The 20874-nt window shown below is 36.4% G+C and overlaps 1 protein-coding gene across 3 annotated transcripts in view; it reads left to right on the forward strand.

The window, feature by feature from the left end:
* LOC126756382 (oxysterol-binding protein-related protein 9) overlaps positions 1 to 18469 on the forward strand; it is a 38300-nt gene extending 19831 nt beyond the window's left edge. For 2 of the 3 annotated variants that reach the window (XM_050469414.1, XM_050469415.1), the window contains 10 exons: positions 1645 to 1765; positions 11869 to 12330; positions 12392 to 12543; positions 12903 to 13004; positions 13075 to 13249; positions 13319 to 13454; positions 13523 to 13609; positions 14246 to 14367; positions 14465 to 14570; positions 16900 to 18469. In XM_050469414.1, the coding sequence (XP_050325371.1) occupies positions 1645 to 1765; positions 11869 to 12330; positions 12392 to 12543; positions 12903 to 13004; positions 13075 to 13249; positions 13319 to 13454; positions 13523 to 13609; positions 14246 to 14367; positions 14465 to 14570; positions 16900 to 16986 (1550 nt within the window). In that variant the 3' untranslated portion in view covers positions 16987 to 18469. Of the gene's footprint in view, positions 1 to 1644; positions 1766 to 8906; positions 9477 to 11868; positions 12331 to 12391; positions 12544 to 12902; positions 13005 to 13074; positions 13250 to 13318; positions 13455 to 13522; positions 13610 to 14245; positions 14368 to 14464; positions 14571 to 16899 lie in introns of those variants that run through there. The other variant, XM_050469416.1, reaches the window with a different exon arrangement.
* The last annotated feature ends 2405 nt before the right edge of the window (positions 18470 to 20874 follow it).

Genomic DNA, 20874 nt, shown 5'->3' on the forward strand with positions numbered 1-20874 from the left:
ATTTGAGGAGGAGAAAACCAATTAAAATATTCCAAATTAAATATTCCATATTTTGCATTATCGGTTCGTTGTGTTCATCACAAAGGTTTTGTGGCAATTCATAGCGTTTTCTGGCACTTTTGAAAAAAGGTTCTCTCAAACGTTGTTGTCTTCCGCCATATGCACATACATACATCCATACACATGATTCCTTCTTCTTCTTCTTAATTGGCGTAGAAACCGCTTACGCGATTATAGCCGAGTTAACAACAACAGCACATGATTCCACACACATAAATCCATATACATACATACATACATACATGCTTTCATTTCTAATAAGCACTTACATTTGAACAACACGCCATTAAAGATCTCTTAAAATTAATTGTCTCAATTACCTCTTGCCATTTACAAGTAATAATAATGTTACATCGCCCGCCGCGCTCTTGGCCCTAATAACTTTTTTATTGATTTATTTACTTTTTTTTATTTTTGCACTTTTATATTTTATACTTTGAACCGGGTTTAGTTTGTCAGAAAGTTAGTAACACCCAGAAGGAAACGTCGGAGAACCAAAAAAATATATAAATATATGTATATAATATATATGTATATACATACATAAATGATCAGTGTATCGAGCTGAGCTGATTTAGTCATGTTCGCTCTTATTTATATACGTGAACTAGTCCCTCAGTTTTTAAGATATCGATCCGAAATTTTGCACACGTGCTTTTCTCTCCAAGCAGCTGCTCATTTGTGAGAACCACCGATATCGGAACACTATGGCATATAGCTGCTATATAAAATTATCAATTAAAATCCAGTTCTTGTATGGAAAACTTTTTTCTTTTACAAGTTATCTTCACCTTATTTGGCATGGATTATTATATAAAGCAAAGGTATAATGCCCGTAGAAATTGTTTAGATCGGACCACTATAGCAGATAGCTGTCATACAAAATGATCGACCAAAATCAAGTTCTTGTATGAAAACTTTTTCATTTGACGAGATATCTTCATGAAATTTTGTATATGTTATTTTCCAAAGCAACGGTATAATCTCCTAAGAAATTATTCTAATCGGACCACTATAGCAGATAGCTGCCATACAAACTGATCGACCAAAATCAAGTTTTTGTAGCGAAACTTTTTTATTTTACAAGATATCTTCAGAAAATTCCTCATGGATTATTTTCTTCAGCAATAGCATAATCTCCGTGGAAATTAGTTCGATCGGGCCACTTTAACATATAACTGCCATACAAACTGATCTATAAAAATTAAGTACTTTTTTTATTTGACAACATATCTTCACGAAATTTGGCATAGATTTTTGTGCAAGACTCCGCTACAATACCCAAACAAATTGTCCAGATCAAATTACTATGGCCCATAGCTGACATAAAAACTGACCGATCAAAATTTAAATTCTCTTATGGAATACTTTGTATTTGTGAAGGATGTTATAGCTTCGATTATTGTTGTTTTGTCCAAATATTTAATTTTTTTGTTTTTTCAATTTTGTGCTCATTAATCCATTATGTTTTCGCTTTAATTGTTGTGTTTGTCAATTAATTTACAATTTTTCTCACTTACTTCACACATTTAGTAATTTTGAAATCAATTAAAACTCATATGTAACTCCTCTTTTGTCATGCAGCAACAACCGCTCCACTCGCTGTAGATGTGCCTGAGACCTCGTATTCCAGCAGCGAAGATGAAGAAGATTTCTATGATGCAAACGATGATCCATTCACCAGTATGGGAAATTCGCCGAGCTAGTAAGTACAAAAAGCTTAAAATATTAGTAAATAAGTTGTAATTTGGCATACAGTAACGGTAATTTAATATACGCTCACGTAATACTTTTTGGCAAATTTTTTATATTATTAACTGTTGAACCTCTAGAAATCAAACAGCGTCGTATGTTTGTGAGAAATCAGAGTTATTGTTACATGGAGTCGATGTTTTAAACGTTGAATTTGCAGCTCTTATTGCTTAATATACTCATGCTTTTTGTCTTGTATAATTCTATTCAGAAATTTTATTTTTACTTTTGTTGTGGAATTATTTACGTTTATTGCTTAAGAAAAAAATTATTGCATACCGGTAGGCGCAAATTAGCACTAATAATATAACACCATTTCATATAATATCTCTCAAAATTTCGTATAATACCCTGCAAAGGGTATATTAAGTTTGCCACGATATTTTTAACACCCTGAATGAAGCATTGGCGACCCTATAAAATATATACACAAATGATCAGCAGCTTGTCACGGTCGATTGGGAACCAACTGCTTGTATGTAAAGCTTTTCCTTTTGAGGAGATATCTTCACGAAATTTGGGATATATCATTGCTCACGGCAACAGTATAATCTCCTAAGAAAATATTCAGATCGGACCACTTTAAAATATAGCTGAAATGGAAATTGAATGATCAAAATTATATTCTTGTATAGAAAATCTGTCTATTTGCAGAGATGTCTTCAAGAAATTTGGCATAGATTAATGCCCAAGGTAACGGTATGATATCCAAAGAAATTATTCAGATCAGACCACTATAGCATATAGCTGCCATACAGTCAGATCGATCAAAATTCAATCCTTGTAGAGAAAACTTTTTTATTTAACAAGGTATCTTTACGAAATTTGGCATAGATTATTACCTAAGGAATCGCTACAATCTCCAATGAAATTGCTTAGATCGGACCACTAAAATTTTGGTATAGACTATTATCTGAAGCATCCCTACAATTGATTGAAAAAAATTTTTTAGATCGCACCACTATAGCATATACAAGGTGCTTTCCAAAGTAAACAGGACTTTTTGAATCTAGCGCCCCTGGTGGCGCCATCTATATGTCGACTGGTGCGTTAGAATCTGCTATATTTATCGATTGTCCAGTGAGAATTTCATGACATTTCATTGATTGGAAGTGAAATTATTGCGTTTTAAGTGTCAGTATGTTTGTGTTATCCGTGCGAAAATGAGCTTCGAACAAAGAGCCAACATTAAATTTTTTTTTTAAATTGGTAAAACTTTTACCGAAACGTTTCAATTGATGAAACAAGTTTATGGCGATGATTACCTATTCCCGTAGCAGAGTGCACGAGTGGTTTCAACGTTTTCAAAGTGGTTGTGAGGACATAAATTACGATAGTAATTGTAGGCCAATCAAAATCCGTGATCACCGGAAATTCCATCGAAACTGTGCGTGAATTCATCAAAAATCAGCCGAAATCATCATTGAAATTCATGGAAATGGAATTGAACATCTCCAAAACATCGATTTATCGCATTTTGACCGAACATTTGGGCTTACGAAAGGTGTGTACACGGTTTGTTCCGCACAAATTGACTGGCGACCAAAAATTGCTCAGAATCCAGCATCCGAGGAAGATTATTTGACCAAAAATCACATTTTAACCATTAACCACTCCCCGTATTCACCTGATATGGCACCGTGCGACTTCTTCCTTTTCGGAAAAATGCATTTGTCCATGAAAGGAAAGCGTTATGCAGACGTAGAGACCATTCAAAAGGCTGGCACCGGCATACTGGCGGCCATCCCGCCAGCGAGCTAAAACACTCGTTCTCGACATGCTTTTGGACCATGCAAAAAGCTGTATTGAAGCAGAAGGAGACTATTTTAAATAAAATAAATTGATTTTGCCGAAAAAACCATTTGATCTGTTTTTGTTTTTAAGTCCTGTTTACTTTGGAACGCACCTTGTTGTTGCCATACAAATTGATTTATCAAAATCAAGTTCTTGTTTGGCATCTTTTGTATTATTTTTACCGAAGTTAACGTTTTCTAGTTTTTTTTATCAAACTTTACTATCGTGCAACTTTCATTACTACCTTGTTGCTAATTTTATGCTTTACACTCTGCTCTCAATTAAATACTTTATCCGTTTAAAGCCACCTCTAAACCGCTGCTGAATTTCTATGAGCACATTTTTTATTACAAAAATATATTCATAATCTTGACATTGCCTGTTGAAGTGTGCAGCGTTGTTAGAAAGAGCTGCAATATCGAAATTTTCCGCAACCCACAGTCGTCCCACCACCCACCGAGCGGCAGCCGTAAGCAAACCAACCCTTCTGGCTATTGTGGTCTCTTCAAATCTACTCACCTGCATATTCAGATTTTCTATTTTCCTCCTAGCAATTGCAAATTTTATTTTTTATGTTTGTAATTTTTGCATTTATTGTTGTTTTTGTAGTTTTTACGTGCAAGGACATGCCAAATGAAATCGATACACTTGTAATTGAAATTTCATATTGAAATGCAACGATTTGGAATGATTTTTATGTTTACTTGTTTTGTTGGGTTTTTTGTTGTTTGTTTGCTGTTGTTGTCTCATTCTTGTTTGCTGTTGTTGTCATACTTGTTTATTTTTTTTCTAATGTTCTTTATTACGTTTTCTGCTACAAAGAAAATGACAACAACAAACACATACACACGCACATTGCATGAGATGAGTCTATAGTCATCTATAGTATCATTCATAATTTCGTATTTTCGCCTGCTGTTTGTAAGCATCTATAATTAACCGCACTCTCGAGTGGAATAACTGCACGACTGTCGGCTGCCCATAAAAGATATGCTGATGAATGCGCGCACACAATAGGAGAATGAACAATTTCAGTGCAACGCAGTTGTCTCGAAGCTTTGCAGCGGATTGTCTTGCATATTTCGGCCTTAAAAAGCATGCAAAAGACAACAACAACAATAACAACAAAGAAAATATAATTTTGAATTTAAAATTGAATGTGAATTTCACGTCAAACAATTGTGATTCGCATGAGTTTACGTAATGTCGAGCGCAAATCGGCGGCTCCAGTAGACGACGAAAGTGGCGTGTAAGTCAGAATCGAAAATTGATCAAAAGAAAAGTGCAAAAAAAATACAAAAAATTAAAATATTAAGTGCGGCAAAATGAATTCCGATTTAATACTGACCACTATGCTATATAATATATATTTAAATATGTGCATGTGTGTGTGTGTGTGTGGCGAATTCGTTGACATTGAAAATCCACTTGATTTATGGTTTAATTGATTTGATTGCTTGTCATAATGCCGGCGCAGCGACAATACCGTTATGCCGACCGCCTAGCCGCGGCATTAACTTTAACTCTGTTGGTCCGACGCAAGTTCAAGGTCGCGCTCAACCAACCAACCACAAAGTCGCACCAAAAGTGCTCGAGCGGAAGTCGTAATGGCACGCTTATAATATCCGCAGCGTGAAATAGCTAAAATAGCGCGTTTTAAGCGCAGAGCTACGCGCTTGTTAATCAGATGTGCGGCATAAGCCAGCTGTTGGAGCGCTGGCAGCGTCAAGTGCACAATTAGCGGCTACTAGCATAGTAAGCAGGCACATGCGTTGCTCCGTTACTCGTTATTAAGCACTTGAGGCGTCTTTAACCATATCTATGTATGTATGTGTATGCGCTTATATCCATATCTCAATAATATAGCCAAAGTGCCGCGCCGTCTTCACTATCTCTTGCTTTTGTGGGTGTGCAAATGTCGTAATACTTGTAAACAACAACAGCAAAACTAACATTTTTGTAATTTTTATTTTGTACTTTTCGTTTTGTTTGCTTACTCTCTTTTGTGCTCGTATTCGCGGTGTTTTTGTGTAAAATTTCGTGTTTTGTTGTGTTTATATTTTAACTCTTTCTTCCAACCATACAGCTTTCTTTGTATATGTGTATGTGTCTGTAATTAGGAGAGAGCACAATATAAATTCTCTCTCTGCTTTTTTATTGTCGAGCGTCGCATCCTTTCTGATGACATGCGCTTTAACAGTTATGTATGTTGCTACCACGCGTTGAAAGTGTTTACTTTTCTTAGACCTGCACACTTGAGGGAATTGTTTCGAAATAGTTAGGGGTTTGCTGGGCATATATGCATTTACTATATAAGTCAAAAACAAAATATTTGAGGGCTCCTCCATCCATCTTGACGCTATCTTGAAACTATGACCCCAACATGGTTTAAATCGCCTTCAACATCGCCTATCTGCAGCTCGAATTATTTTCTTCAAGAGTAGATTGAAGAAGTCGCACGATAGCGAGTCGCCTTGTCTGAAACCTCGTTTGGTATCGAAGGGCTCGGAGAGGTCTTTCCCGATCCTGACGGAGCTTTTGGTGTTGATCAACGTCAGTTTACACAACCGTATTAGTTTTGTGGGGATACTAAATTCAGACATAGTGGCAGCTTCTTTTCGCTTTGAAATCGACGAAGAGGTGGTGTGTGTCGATTCTCTTTTCACGGGTCTTTTCCACGATTTGTCGCATGGTGATAATCTGGATCAGTTTGCTGACGGTGGGATTTAATCTTTCACACAATACGCTCGATAGAACCTTATATGCGATGTTGAGAAGGCTTATCCCACGATAGTTGGCGCTGATTGTGGGGTCTCCCTTTTTGTAGATTGGGCAGAGCACGCTTAAATTCCAATCATCAGGCATGCTTTCATCCGACCATAATCTACAAAGAAGCTAACGCATGCTCCTTATCAGTTCTTCGCCGCCATATTTGAATAGCTCGACCGGCAATTCATCAGCTCCCGCTTTGTTGTTCTTCAGACGGGTTATTGCTATTCGAATGGTTGGGCAATGGAACGTCTGCTCCATCGTCATCGATTGGGGAATCGGGTTCACCATCTCGTGGTGTTATGCTTTCACTGCCACTCAGCAGGCTGGAGAAGTGTTCCCTCCATAATTTTAGTATGCTCTGAGCATCAGTCACTAGATCACCTCTGGGATTCTACAAGAGTATGCTCGGGTCTTGAAATCTTCTGTTAGTCGCCGCATCTTTTCGTAGAATTTATTTATTTTTTTTTTTTTTTTTTTTTTGTTAGCAAATGCGTCTCGCTTCCCTCTTCAACTCTTGGTATCTATCTCATCCCTCACATGTTGTGATCGATTGTAACGTTGCGAGGTTGGCAATCTGTTTTCTTCGCTGCGACCTGACTTTTCGATCCGGAGACAGCCAGGTAGCTTGAAGAATTTTCCTATGCTAGAATGTAGTACTACAGATAACCATATTTCGTGCCCCGGCGAAGGTTATCAACCTCAACCTATTTGAGGATGTTTCTCTCATGGAGGCTGAATTTACCGACCGTTGTACCAAAGATACCTTTGCCCATCCTGGCGTTAAAGTCGCCAAGCACGATTTTGACATTGTGGCGGGGCACCTCTCATAGGTGCGCTTCAAGCGCTCATAAAAGGCATCTAAGGGCACATCGACCTTCTCTTCCTTCGGGGCCACTGTAGTAAATGCCACAAGGACCTACTCGTCTCAGTCCTTGCCGCGCCCATCGCACTTCTTAGTCGACGTTGATGTCAGCCTTTATTTTTACGAGGACATCAACCAGCTGGACAGCGACACCTTCCCAATTAAGGGACCGGACATTCCAGGTGCATGCCATTAAATTATAATACTTAATGAGTTTGCCATGGTCGTCATCAAAAGGGGGGTTTCCCTTCCGATACTGTTGTTTAGTTTTCATTGGGGGTTTACGTGGCGGGTCCCACCCAGCGCACAACCCTGTGTAGGGGATGTTTCGCCTTCTCACTTTAGTTCGCTTTCAAACGGATGTTCTTTGGCTACCCAGAAGATACTTGGTCTAAGACCGGATGTCGTGAGCTGCTTGTGCCATATGTAAAAAAATTGTTTCTGGTCACTCCCAAGTGAATGGCAATCAGAGAACTTTCCTCACGTGAACCTTTACACATGACTACATCCTCCATTTGGTCTACATCATTTTTATAAGACAGCAGAAACCTCTCTCTACTTCGTTCCACTAGATACTTCCATAAACGCGAAAAGCACGCACAGAACCCATACTTCTCGAGGACTTATATTTCAGGAAAATATTTTCAATATATACCGCTTTTTATGAAGACATCTGTCTGCCAGTAAGAAGCAATATATTTTTTTTTTATATCTCCAAAAATTCACTCGAAGAGTATATAGGTACTTTTCGAAAAACAATTGTATTCTCATTTCCGTGTTTATGACCCCATTCTCCAACAAATTACTAATTTGAAATTTAGAACAAAAATCCATAAAATAAAAAAAATTCACCAAAGGTAAGATATCGCATTGCTTATGGAGAGAGATGAAATCCTTTTCATCTCGTGTGCGGTTAATACAAAATTCAATACTTAAATTCCCTCATATTTGACGCCGCAACATTAACAAGTTCCTCTACATCATTCCACACATTTGCTCTTTACTTTTCTTCTCACTCTCTCTCGCTCTCATTAATCTCACATATGTAAAATGTCGTGCTCTCTTACACTTGACTGCCGGCGGCTCCTAAAAGTATGCCTGTTAACTGAAGTGTACTCTAAAATGTTACATGCGCCCTGCACGCTCACATCCTACGCAACCTAACTGTGCGGTAACTATTTTAACGACAGCCAGTAGTGCCTCGGCTTTGCTCAAGTATCGACTGTGTTTACTTTAGAAAACAAATAAAACAACGAAAAACCGCAAAATTTATTGCTTTCAAAGAATCGACATAAATTATTTTGCCACACAAAATTTACAAATAAATCTAACTTGTAAAAGCTTTGTATTAGTTTTACCGTTAAACTGCTGAAGCGGGTCGTCAAAGTTAACTGTGACCCGAAAAAGAAAGGTTTTCACAACAAAACACAAAATTCGATAAAACAGTCGAAAAATTTCGTTGAGATTTGGCATGTTTTCAAGTGGATATGACGCATCTCGATGGCAGATGACGTTGCCGATTGTTGCCGTCCGCCTGGCGCTCGCCATTGTGTATTAATGCCATAGAGATTTGCCTGTTTGTTTGTGCCATGTATTGAATATTTCATTGTACTGAGCATTTTCGAGTCGTTTTCAGTATGCAATAAATTAAATTGAGCGCAAACGTTCAAGCGCCTAGAATTATGCAAGACATTATTGCTGGCATTTAATGGCATTGGGTCGTGTATGAACAGCCGGTCGACACAGATTCGTCATAGCGGGACTCAATATTTAATAAGAGAAAATACCAAAAATCACAACACGCTCACATACACATAACGGTACATTACTCGCAATTGTGACTGCCCGCCGCACAGTCACGCAGTTAAGCGCACAGCAGCCGAGACGAGGACTTGCATGCGTGACACGCACACACACGCACACAAAATACGGCTTACGAGAGATTTACGCGCAACTCACACGCACATACATACATACGCGATACTTAAGGCAATTCAGCAGCAGTCATACGCGCCGACAGCCAGTTAGTCAGCCAGCCAGTTAGCCAGTCGGGCCATCAGTCACTGAGCCTGCAAAGCTTCTTGACTTAAACGCCGCAAATATTTGCACGCACAGCTGGCAAGGCAGGCTCTTACTAGTGTGCTAGTGTGTGTGTTTTCCTAGTGCACTAGGAAGGAAACAGGGTCTTGAAGTGAGTGGACATGTTCAAGAAATGGGTGCGACGTGTCAGTTTCAGGTACGTGCGGGGATTTCAGTTCACACAAACGCCATATTCATACATGTTTCATAGTTTCCTGCTTCTATCTCATATGTATGTGTGTGTATATGTTTATATGTACATATTTATTTTATTCGTCCTTCACTCGTTTACTTTACTATCACGGTACTTTGGTGCCTTTGTTGGCACAAATCAGCGTTTTGTTGCATCTTTTTACAGTTCCATAAATATTTAATGGCTATGCCAAAGTATTTAGCCGCCTTCATAGCATGAGGGTGGTACAATAAGGCTTTGCATATGGATATATCTTAAAAAAGTAAACTAATCTAATAACGAAAAAGCGCTGAGTGGCTTTATAGGTGAAAAATAGTTTGGAAAATCATTTCTTCCCAGGACTTGTGTGTGAATTGCGTTTAGTTCATTAAAATTCTATAAATTTTTTGATAAACCCGTTTAATTCCAATACTATGTATGTTAATTATTCTTCTTTACGGGCGCAGACACCGCTTACGCGGTTATAGCCGAATTTAAAACAGCGCGCCAGTCGTTTTTTCTTTTTGCAATGTGGCGCCAATTGCAGATTCCAAGAGTAGCCAGGTCCTTCTCCACGTGGTGTTTCCAGAGGAGTGGAGGTCCTTCCTCTGATTCCCACTTCGGATACGTGGGTACTGCGTGGAATACTCTCCGAGCTGAAGTGTTTTCATCCATTCGGACGACATTCTTTTAACTCGCCGAACTATGTCAAAGTCTTCGTATATCTCTCACAACTCATCGTTCCATCGACGGCGGTATTCGCCGTTGCCAATGCACAAAGGACCATACATCATCCACAGAACCTTTCTCTCGAAAACTTGTAACGCCGACTCATCAAATGTTGTCATCGTCCATGCCTCTGCACTATATAGCAGGACGGCAATAATGAGGGACTTATTGAAATTGGTCTTTGTACGTCGAGAGAGGACTTTACTTCTCAATTGCCTAATCAGTCCGAAGTAGCACCTGTTGACAAGAGTTATCTCCCGTAGGATTTGAAGGCTGACGTTGTTGTTAGTGTTAATGCTGGTTCCAAGATAGATGAAATTATCTACGACTTCGAAGTTATGACTGTCAACAGTGACGTGGGAACCAAGTCGTGAGTGTGATAATATTTCGACTTGCCCTCGTTCACTTCCAGACGCATTTGCTTCGCTTCTTTGTCCCATCTAGAAAAAGCAGAACTAACGGAGCGGTTCTTATGGCCAATGATATCGATGTCATCGGCATATGCCACCACCTGCACACTCTTATAGAAGATGATACCTTCTCTATTTAGTTCTGCAGCTCGAATTATTTTCTCCAGCAGTAGATTGAAGTAGATACGGAGTTGCCTTGTCTGAAAACTCGTTTGGTATCGACCTCAACATCTGTTTACTCAGCCGTATTAATTTTGCGAGGATACCAAATTAGGACATAGCGGCATAAAGGCAGATCCTTTTCGTGCTATCAAAGGCAGCTTTAAAATCAACGAAGAGGTGGTGTGTGGCGATCCTCTTTTCACGGGTCTTTTTCCAAGATTTGGCGCATGGTGAATATCTGGATCAGTTTGTTGACGGTGGGTTTTAATCTTTTAACCCAATATGCTCGATACAACCTTATTTGGGATGTTGAGGAGGCTTATCCCTCGGTAGTTGGCGCAGATTGTGGGATCACCTTCTTTGTGGATTGTGCAGATTACACTTAAATTTCAATTGTCGGGCATATTTTCGACCGGCCATATTTTACAAAGAAGCTGATACATGCTCCATCAGTTCTTCGCCGCCGTGTAGCGCGCCGAAAAGCTCGGCCGGCAATCCATCGGTTCCGCCGCTTTGTTGTTCTTCAGACGGATAATTGCTATTTGAACTTCTTCATGGTCGGGCAATGGAACGTCTGCTCCATCGACATCGCTTGGAGAATCAGGTTCGCCTTGTCCTGGTGTTCGGCTTACACAGCCATTCAGCAGGCTGGAGGAGTTTTCCCTCCATAATTTTTTTTGGGCATCAGTCACTAGTTCACCTCTGGGGGTTCTGCAAGAGTAGAGTAGAACTATTCTAGTACCATTTTTATAAGAAGAAATTACAAAAATTAAAACAACATTTATAGACACATCTGTTTTTGGAGATATCTAAATATTTCAAGAGCTCTTCATAACGTCAAAAATATAAATTTACTTTTTTAAACTAAAATAAAAAATTTGTAATTAAGAAGCAGTTAAAAATTATATTAATTAAAACTGTGATTATTATATTTATTTTATTATTAAATAAATATACATATTATATTTATAATAATTTTTAATTATTTTTTAATAATTTTATTTTATTTTTTAATTATAAATATAAAACATTTAAATTAATTTACAACGCCAACTCTACTTATTTCACCTTCACAGCGCCACGCGTGGCTTTTCCGTGGAAACCACATCGCCAACCTATGAAAATGCACCGGAAACACAACCACAAAAGGGTAGCGCCTCAGTGGACGCCAGCGCCAAGTCTTCGATTGTCGATCGTCTGGATGATTATCAAACAGCATTGACAACGGTATCAGAGACTTTACCCGCCGGTACGCCGACCAGCGCTACATCGTCGACGGCGCAACCGTTAAGTGGCGCTAAAACATTCCAAAAGTACGGTGACGATGATGGATCCATCGATTACGATGCACTCTACGAAGAGGAGGAGGACTCGACGATCAGCATGGAAGCGCACGGTTCAATGATTTCACATCTCATATCACAAGTCAAGATCGGTATGGACCTGACGAAGGTCGTGCTGCCCACTTTCATCTTGGAGCGACGCTCATTGTTGGAGATGTACGCCGATTACTTTGCACATCCGGATCTCTTTCTACGGTATTTTCAAAGCAGCGTGAATTGTGTGTGTGATTAGTAATATATTATTTGCTTTTTGCAGAATTGCTGAGATGGAATCGCCACGCGAACGCATTGTGGAGACATGTCGGTGGTATTTGAGTGCCTATCACGCTGGTCGTAAAAGTGCGGTGGCCAAAAAACCATATAATCCCATATTGGGCGAGGTGTTTCAATGCTATTGGGATTTGCCAGGTGCGTACGACCATCGTATTTAACCACGGACGGACTTCGCTATTTTGCCCCTGTTTGGAAAACACGATGATTTTTATTCGAATCGAGTAAAAAAGCACAACCAGGGTTAAAGCAATGTATGAAGCCCGAATTAGTTTATCGTTTCCACGAACTCTGGGTCCGTTTCCAGTATAGTTTCGTTTGTGTAATCGGACCCTGAATACAAAAATTTTTAACTCGACAAAATTCCTCAAAATTAATTGAAGAATATATTTTCTATCACAACAACCACAACTTTCTCATTCTGCTCCTGAAACTCTCCTATCTTTGTATACCAAATTTTCAGTGAACAGTTTGCTAAATAATGCTTACCATTTCAGGCGAAACACCCGATGAGCAAGTAGTTAATGATGGACCTGTGCCCTGGTGTCATCGCAATCAGCTGACATTCTTAGCCGAACAGGTTTCGCATCATCCGCCAAGTGCGTATTAAATATATACAAATCTTGTGTTGCAAAAAAAAAAATTAATTTCCACTGTTTTCCTTTGCAGTTTCCGCCTTCTATGCTGAGCATGTCAATAAGAAAATTACATTTTCCGCGCACGTTTGGACGAAATCGAAATTTCTGGGCCTTTCAATTGGCGTACACAACATCGGTGAAGGTATTGTGACGCTGGTGGATCACAGTGAGGAATACATTGTCACGTTTCCGAATGGCTACGGCAGGTGTGCATTCATTTCAATACGAATATATACCCGTTGCAACTATTTTTATGTACTCTCTCTTCTCGTTAGATCGATTTTAACCGTCCCTTGGATCGAATTGGGAGGCACCGTCGAAATACGTTGCCCGCAAACCGGTTATCACGCCACAATTGAGTTCTTAACCAAGCCATTTTATGGCGGCAAGCGCAACAAAGTGACGGCTGAGGTGCGTACACACTTAAAAATTATATAATTCTTATGCTAAACTCTCTTCGCTACTTCCATTCCTTGTAGATTTACGCGCCCAATGAGAAGAAACCGTTTGTTTCGATAGCGGGCGAGTGGAGCGGCCTCATGGAAGCCAAATGGCATGATAAAAATGTAATTTTTACTCTTTGGCGTTTGTGCAACAACAGTTTATTTAAGTTTTTTGTACCTTTCAGTATGCTTGTGTAATTTTATTAACCGAAATTTGTAATGCCAAACATTTCCTAATCACACATCATTTCTCTCTATATGTTTATGACTAAGTTTTCATACATATTTTCAAACAGTAACCTACAAACGTTCAATCTCTCTCTCTCTCAACTCAACTCAACTCAACAACTCACTCCGTCCTAACCTCTAAACAAAACAAAACTACACCAAAACGATTATTGTACTTCTCTCTTAAATATTTTGAGCCAGTTACAATTCCAGTTTACTTTGTTTATCTAGAAAATTAAATTACTAAGTACCGTTATTTGTTTTCCTTTCTACTGCATTGATGTTCTGTATACATTTGTGTGTGTATTTTATTTGTTACTAAAAAATTTCTCCTAAACTAACCTCAAATTCAAACTAACAAAAACTCTACCGTATATATATATATATATATATATAGTATATATGTTACATACATACACATGTTTGTGCATATACATGTATGTGTTTGTTGTGTTCTGTTTATGTGTAAAGCCAATTTGTGAAATTGCAAAATTTTAAACATGCAAAAATGTTTAATTTTTAATTTTCTAGAAAACTGAAGTATTCGTAGACGTAAATCGTATTCCAATATTTAAGAAACAAGTTCGACCAATCGTTGAACAAGAAGAATATGAATCCAGACGCGTGTGGAAGGAAGTGACCGCGGGACTCAAGTAAAACAAAATTTTCATACTATTTTACTGTTACATTAATTTAAGCTTTTATTTGTTGGAAATTTTCATCTAAAAAAATTCTTTCAACTCTTCATAGATTTAACGACATCGAAAAGGCCACAAATGCTAAATGCGCCGTGGAACAAATACAGCGTGATGAAGCGAAGAATCGCAAAGACACAGAAACACAGTGGGAACACAAGGTGAGTGCATGCACATAAATAAGTTTGGCATTATTAAAAAAAATCCCAAAATTTAATTTTTTAAATTGTAAATTTTTGCATTAAACCTCCAAGTAAGAAGAAAAATTAAATTAGAAAAATAATTCCTGAAATTAAAAATTGAAATAATTTGAGGTATCTTGAAGAAAGAAAGAATTACTGATGGTATAGAGCTAACACTTTAAGAAACTGCCACTGAATTTTCAGATTTGTATTAAGCAGTGAAGAGAAGAAGCAGCATATTTATTTTGCTGTTGTTGTAATTGTATAAATGACAAATATATCTAAAATCGGTGTGTTAAGTTTCGTTGATCTAATTACCTTTATAACGGTTATATTGTCTGATAGCTAGTGATATAATTTGAAATTTTTATATCCTGAAAAAATTTTCAATGAAAAACAGGAAAACCCTTTGCTTGCACTGGGCATAATATTCCTTCACATGCTCATTTCCAATAGTATAGAAGTTATACCCTTCTCTCTATCTTGATCTCGGCAGCTATATGCCATAGTTGTCCGATTTGAACAATATTTTCGGAGACTATATCGTGACGAAGAAGATATCGTGACCTTGGATCATAATCCATAAATGGAATTGATTTTGATCGGCAAATTTGTATGGCAGCTACATACATATATTCTATAGAGCTCCAATATCGACGGCTTCGACAAATCAGCCGCTTCTTAAAGAGTAAATGATCTATTCAAAATTTTAGACCGTTATCTCAAAAACTTGCCGAGTTCTTGCTCCCTCTTAATAACCTCGGTCCATTCCGGTTATTACTGCCTTGAGGATAGTATCCTAGCAAAATTATTTTTTTACATTTTGTGTCAGATTAAACTTTCTTATACAGACTTTGTCTTGATTCTAATAAAACGAACCATATTTTTCTTTATTGGCGTAGACACCGCTTACGCGGTCGGCTATGACCAGTCGTTCTTCCATTCCACTATTTGGCTCCAGTTGGCGATTCCAAGTGTAGTCAGGTCTTTTATCACCTGATCTCTCCATGGCCTAGCTAGCGTAGCCGCGGTCTCTTAATTCGCTGAACTATGTCAATGTTGTTGTTGTGTTCAAGCTGGTTCCAAGATAAACGAAATATTCTACGACTTCGAAGTTATGACTGTCAACAGTGACGTGGAAGCCAAAGCGCCTGTTTCTGTTTCTGACAGGAGATATTTCGTCTTGCCCTCGTTCACTCCAATTTGCTTTGCTTCCTTATCCAGTCTGAAGAAAGCAGAACTAACGGCGCGGTTGTTGTGGCCAATGATATCGATGTCATCGGCGTAGGCCAGCAGTTGTACACTCTTGTAGAAGATGTTACCTTCTCTATTCAGTTCTGCAGCTCGAATTATTTTCTCCAGCAGTAGATTGAAGAAGTCGCACGATAGGGAGTCGCCTTGTCTGGAACCTCGTTTGGTATCGAACGGCTTGGAGAGACCCTTCCCGACTAACCATCTAGTCTAACAAAACCGACATATGTTACGTCTATTTTTTGTCTAATAAAACAAGTTCGTTTTCTATAATTTTCAATAGAAGACGATACTACTTAAGGTCCTGATCTATAAGATAATGATCTATAATCGTTAGCATGGAATGAAGCCCAAATAAGGTCTCTCCAGCATAATTTTCCAAGAATATCCATGAAAAATTCAATTAAATTACAACAACAATAAAGAAATTTAAATTTTTAAAACTTATCCGAAAAATAATTCACCATTCGAAATTTGGTTATTTACTACATAACACAGCAGCTATTGCTTGACTTGCACCGGTACATAATAATAAAATAGATTTTAATAGAACCCTCGTGTATTGGAAAACATCAATCGCAGATAAAAAGTTCGAGTAGTTTCTTTAAGCTCGCAACACGCTGTCTGCATCTTTTCATAGGCACCTAACTCCTACAGCACCATTATTTATGTATACATATATACATACATGATAACTGTCTTCTCCATAGGGTGCATTCTTGCTTACATAATTGGATTTCTCAACTTTTCGTTAGTTTAACTAGACTCTGAACCCCAGAAAATCAACTCTCTTTCTTTCCCTCTCATCCTTTGTAATAATGAATTCAAAAAATCTGAAAATAAAAAATTTAAAAACTTCTAATAATCACTAAAAAGATTGAGGTTATAATAATAATAAAAAAATACCAAATATAAAATTGTAAATCTTTCTGCGTTTGGATTTCCTTACTTCACATCATCATTTGCATCAAATCGAGTTTTCGCATAAACTCCAACAATTCTTAGAAAAATAAAACATAATTCGATTTCCGTTTTCCTCTTCTACCCCGTTTTACAGTATTTCCGGCCCGTTGGCGATAACTGGATCTACGCTAAGCCACTTAGCCAGCGCGTTTATCAGCAAGAGAAGGAGAGCAAAAGATAATAAAGATGTCACGGCAATCAAACACCAGGCACCGAGACCGAAACTCCGACGACAAGTGAAGATAAATTGGAAGAAGAACAAGAGCAAGACTAAAAAGATTACAAATAAACTAGCAAAATGGTGTAAATGTATGCGAAAGCAGCTGATGTGTGTGTGAAAGGCGATTTATAAGCTGTAGCATGCATACAAGCATTCATATCAAAGAACGTGCCGACGTGAAGAGCTGACGATGACGAAGACGAAGACGCCAAAGGCAGAGGAGTAGAGTGGAGTGCACACAGGAAGCTCACACCCCAGTACACTACTATATTTTAAGATGCTGTCATGTGCTACATTTCGAAAATGTTTGTATGTAGTTACTTACGAAGCCACACGACGCAAAGGACAACGAAGACGGATGTAAAATGCAAATAGAAATAGAAATGATGTAAACGAAATAGACAATGCTGTGAGGTACAATATTCCTGCATCCCCCCGGAGTACTTTAGGACAGCATTTTTGCCGCCTAGGTGCAATACGCAAATGCGCACCGTTACATATATCTGTATGGGCACGAATGTGGTGTGGCCAGTGTGTGCGAAATACGAAATGGTTGTGTGACGGTCGAAGGAGTTACGGATGTGCGCCGTTGATATATATACATACATACATGCATACATACAAACAAAGATATGTGAACCTGTAGCTGTTAAGCCAATGTTGCCGGAACATATAAAAAAATCGTATTAAAATAGGTTAAATGCAAATAAAATTTACAATTTACTTTATTGAAGAAACCAACAAACTGATAACCAACCACAATTACATAAATATAGCACTCGTAAGGCATTTTAAGTGAAATTGTAAAAATTAACTAAAATACACAAAACAACAACAACAAAAATCTCCAATGCAATAAGGCGTGCAAACGTACATACATACATACATACGAAGCAAGTGAAAATTAAATAAAAATAAAAATTAAAAAAAATATAAATTAAACAAAACTAACAATAAGAACAATGTGCGCGCGCAACTTGTTTGCGTTCATATCGCTGCTGGTGCATATCGTCACCTAAAATGCAAAATAACGTAACCTAACTTTTCATAAGTTTACAGGCGAAGGAAATACGATAAAATAGAAACCACTCAAATTGAAACAAAATTTGAGTTTTGGTTATAAAATTGTTATATATTGGTTTTCATATTGAATGGTTATATGTATATTGGTTACTATACAGTTATACTCGTATTGAATGGTTATATATTGGTCATCATACTCTCATATTGAAAAAAAAAATTTACTTTTGGTTATAAAATGGTTATATATTGGTTATTGTATCAGGTAGCGATTTTCGATTTTCTTTTTGATGCTTAGGTTGTTTTGCATTTTAGGTGACGATATACATATAATGTAATGGAAAATCTTACATATACAACACGAAAACATATATGTACATTGGTTGCGTGTGAAGAACTATAAAATCTATCATTAATGCTTGTAGACTTAAAAAACACACAAATACACACATACATATACATATATAGCAATTCTATTTTTCATATGTGAGTCAAAAAGTATAAGAAATCTTAGAAAATAATTGAATAATCAAAAACGCACTTCACTTGGTTCGCACTTTTGCTAATTTGAGGTAAATGGCGAGCGAAAAAAATTATTTAAAAAGCAAAATTATAATTTAAAGAACAAATACATAATGTAAATAAACTATCTAACTTCTGAAAGCGCGCATTAATATTGTAAATTTGTTTAATGTATAAATTTGGCGCCGCAATAATGTCTTCAACTAATTTCTAACCTTGAAATTTAAAAATTTAATTTAAATTGTTTAAGAAAATCACTTTTTGCTAAGCCTAGATTCAAAATATGCAATACCTGCAAGCGCATGCGCGTGCAACAACTAATGTATACAATCAAATTGAATTTGTAATATACGCCACACACTTACATACATACATACACATGCCTACAAATAATGGTTCTCAGCTAAACTACCGAAATTATGCCTTTTCCCACTTTACGCTTAAAGCTAAACAAACTATTTTTCATTTCTAACTAATATGCTTAAAAATACTCCGTAAACGTTTGCTGCCTGCACCACCAAGCAATTGCAAAAAAAACTTTAAAAACACCTTTTTCTTTACAAAAGAAATTGCAAATTTCAAAAAAAAATATCTTATGATTTTGAATTTTTAAATGAATCATCTGGCTACACTGTTTAAATAAAACTTTTTTCTTTACAAAAAAATTTAAAATTAAAAAAAAAATATTTTAAATTTTTTTGGCCACTTTCTCAAAAAAAACTTTTTTCTTTACAAAAAACTTTTAAATTAAAAAAAAAAATTTAATTTCAAAAAATTTATTATTTTGAAGTTTAAAAACAAACTTTGCTTACATAAAAATTTAGAATTTCAAAAAATAATAATAATTTTATGATTTTGAATTTTTAAATTTTGTATCAATCGTCTGGCCACTCCGTTTAAAAAAAAACTTTTTTCTTTACAAAAAAAAATTATGTTATGATTTTGAATTTTTAAATTTTCTATCAATCATCTGGCCACTTTCTCAAAAAAACTTTTTTCCTTAAAAACAATTCAAAATTTAAAAAAAAAAATGACCTTATGATTTTGAAATTTTAAATTTTCTTTCAAAAATCTGGCCATTCTGTTAAAAAAAATAGTAAGAAGCAAAATAACAACAATAACAATTGTGTCATATATGTACATACATACATAGGTATAACCAAACCAACATTTTAACAAAGCAAAGCACACGCCCCCTTCTTCTCCTCTTTTTGCAGTAAATTAGCATAACAAACCTTAAATATTTCAATATCCACCATTTGCAAAGAATTGTAAACAATTAACGTAAAAAATTAATAAAAAAAAATCTAACAAACTTATTTATTTATACATACATACATGCTATGTATATTGATATATTCTAAGAATATCCACAAAGTTAACAAAAGTAAAAGTAAAATAAATTTAAACAACAACAAAAACATATATAAACAAAATATAAGACACCAATAAAAGCAAATTAATCGAAAATATTGACGAACGCAATCACCAATAACGTTTGCACTTGCGTTTTGTGCATAAAGCATTAACGATCAAGTGAAATTATTCCAACTTAACCGTTTAACAAGCCTAAAAAGACTCTAATAACCTACTCACTAAACCGAAAACACTAAAACACTCCTTTATGTTGTTCAAAAAATCATTTTTTTTATTGCTCTATACTTTTTCGAAACTCAAACTGTAATAAGTTTGAAAAATAACATTTTTGCACAACAACAGGCAACAAAAACGTTAATTTAACAAAACAAACAAATAATTCACCACGCCGCTCCAAGTATCTTTACTTTAAAAGTATATATAAATACTATATATCAATAATATTTTGTAAGTGGCGGGAAATTTGAAAGTCCTGCTAGCAGCAGCCTTTTTACGCGCACTCACAGTCGTGCCGAAAAGTATAACTGTATCATAAATTTATATAGTATGCTACAATTATTTCATACATACATGCATGCATACATATGTACATACATACATATGTGTTTAGTTACATGTATGTATGTGTATTTCTAGTATGTGTTAGGTAAACAATTTATAAAAATACTAAATTGAAATTATAATAATAATGCAATAACAATCCTATAATGTTATATAGAAATCCACTTTTGTTTTTTTTTTCATTATCAACTATCTATTAAAAATTTAAAAGATAAATAAAATTGTTTGGAAAGTAATGAAAATCTTTACAGCTTTTGTGATTGTGTTTGGTATGTATTACATACATACATACATAGAGGGCGTAAAGTTATTTAAAAAAATATATTTAAATAACATTTTGATGTTTTTTAATAAGATAGTTTTTTGAAA

This window comes from Bactrocera neohumeralis, chromosome 4 (assembly GCF_024586455.1).
Source record: "Bactrocera neohumeralis isolate Rockhampton chromosome 4, APGP_CSIRO_Bneo_wtdbg2-racon-allhic-juicebox.fasta_v2, whole genome shotgun sequence".
NCBI classification, from domain to species: domain Eukaryota; kingdom Metazoa; phylum Arthropoda; class Insecta; order Diptera; family Tephritidae; genus Bactrocera; species Bactrocera neohumeralis.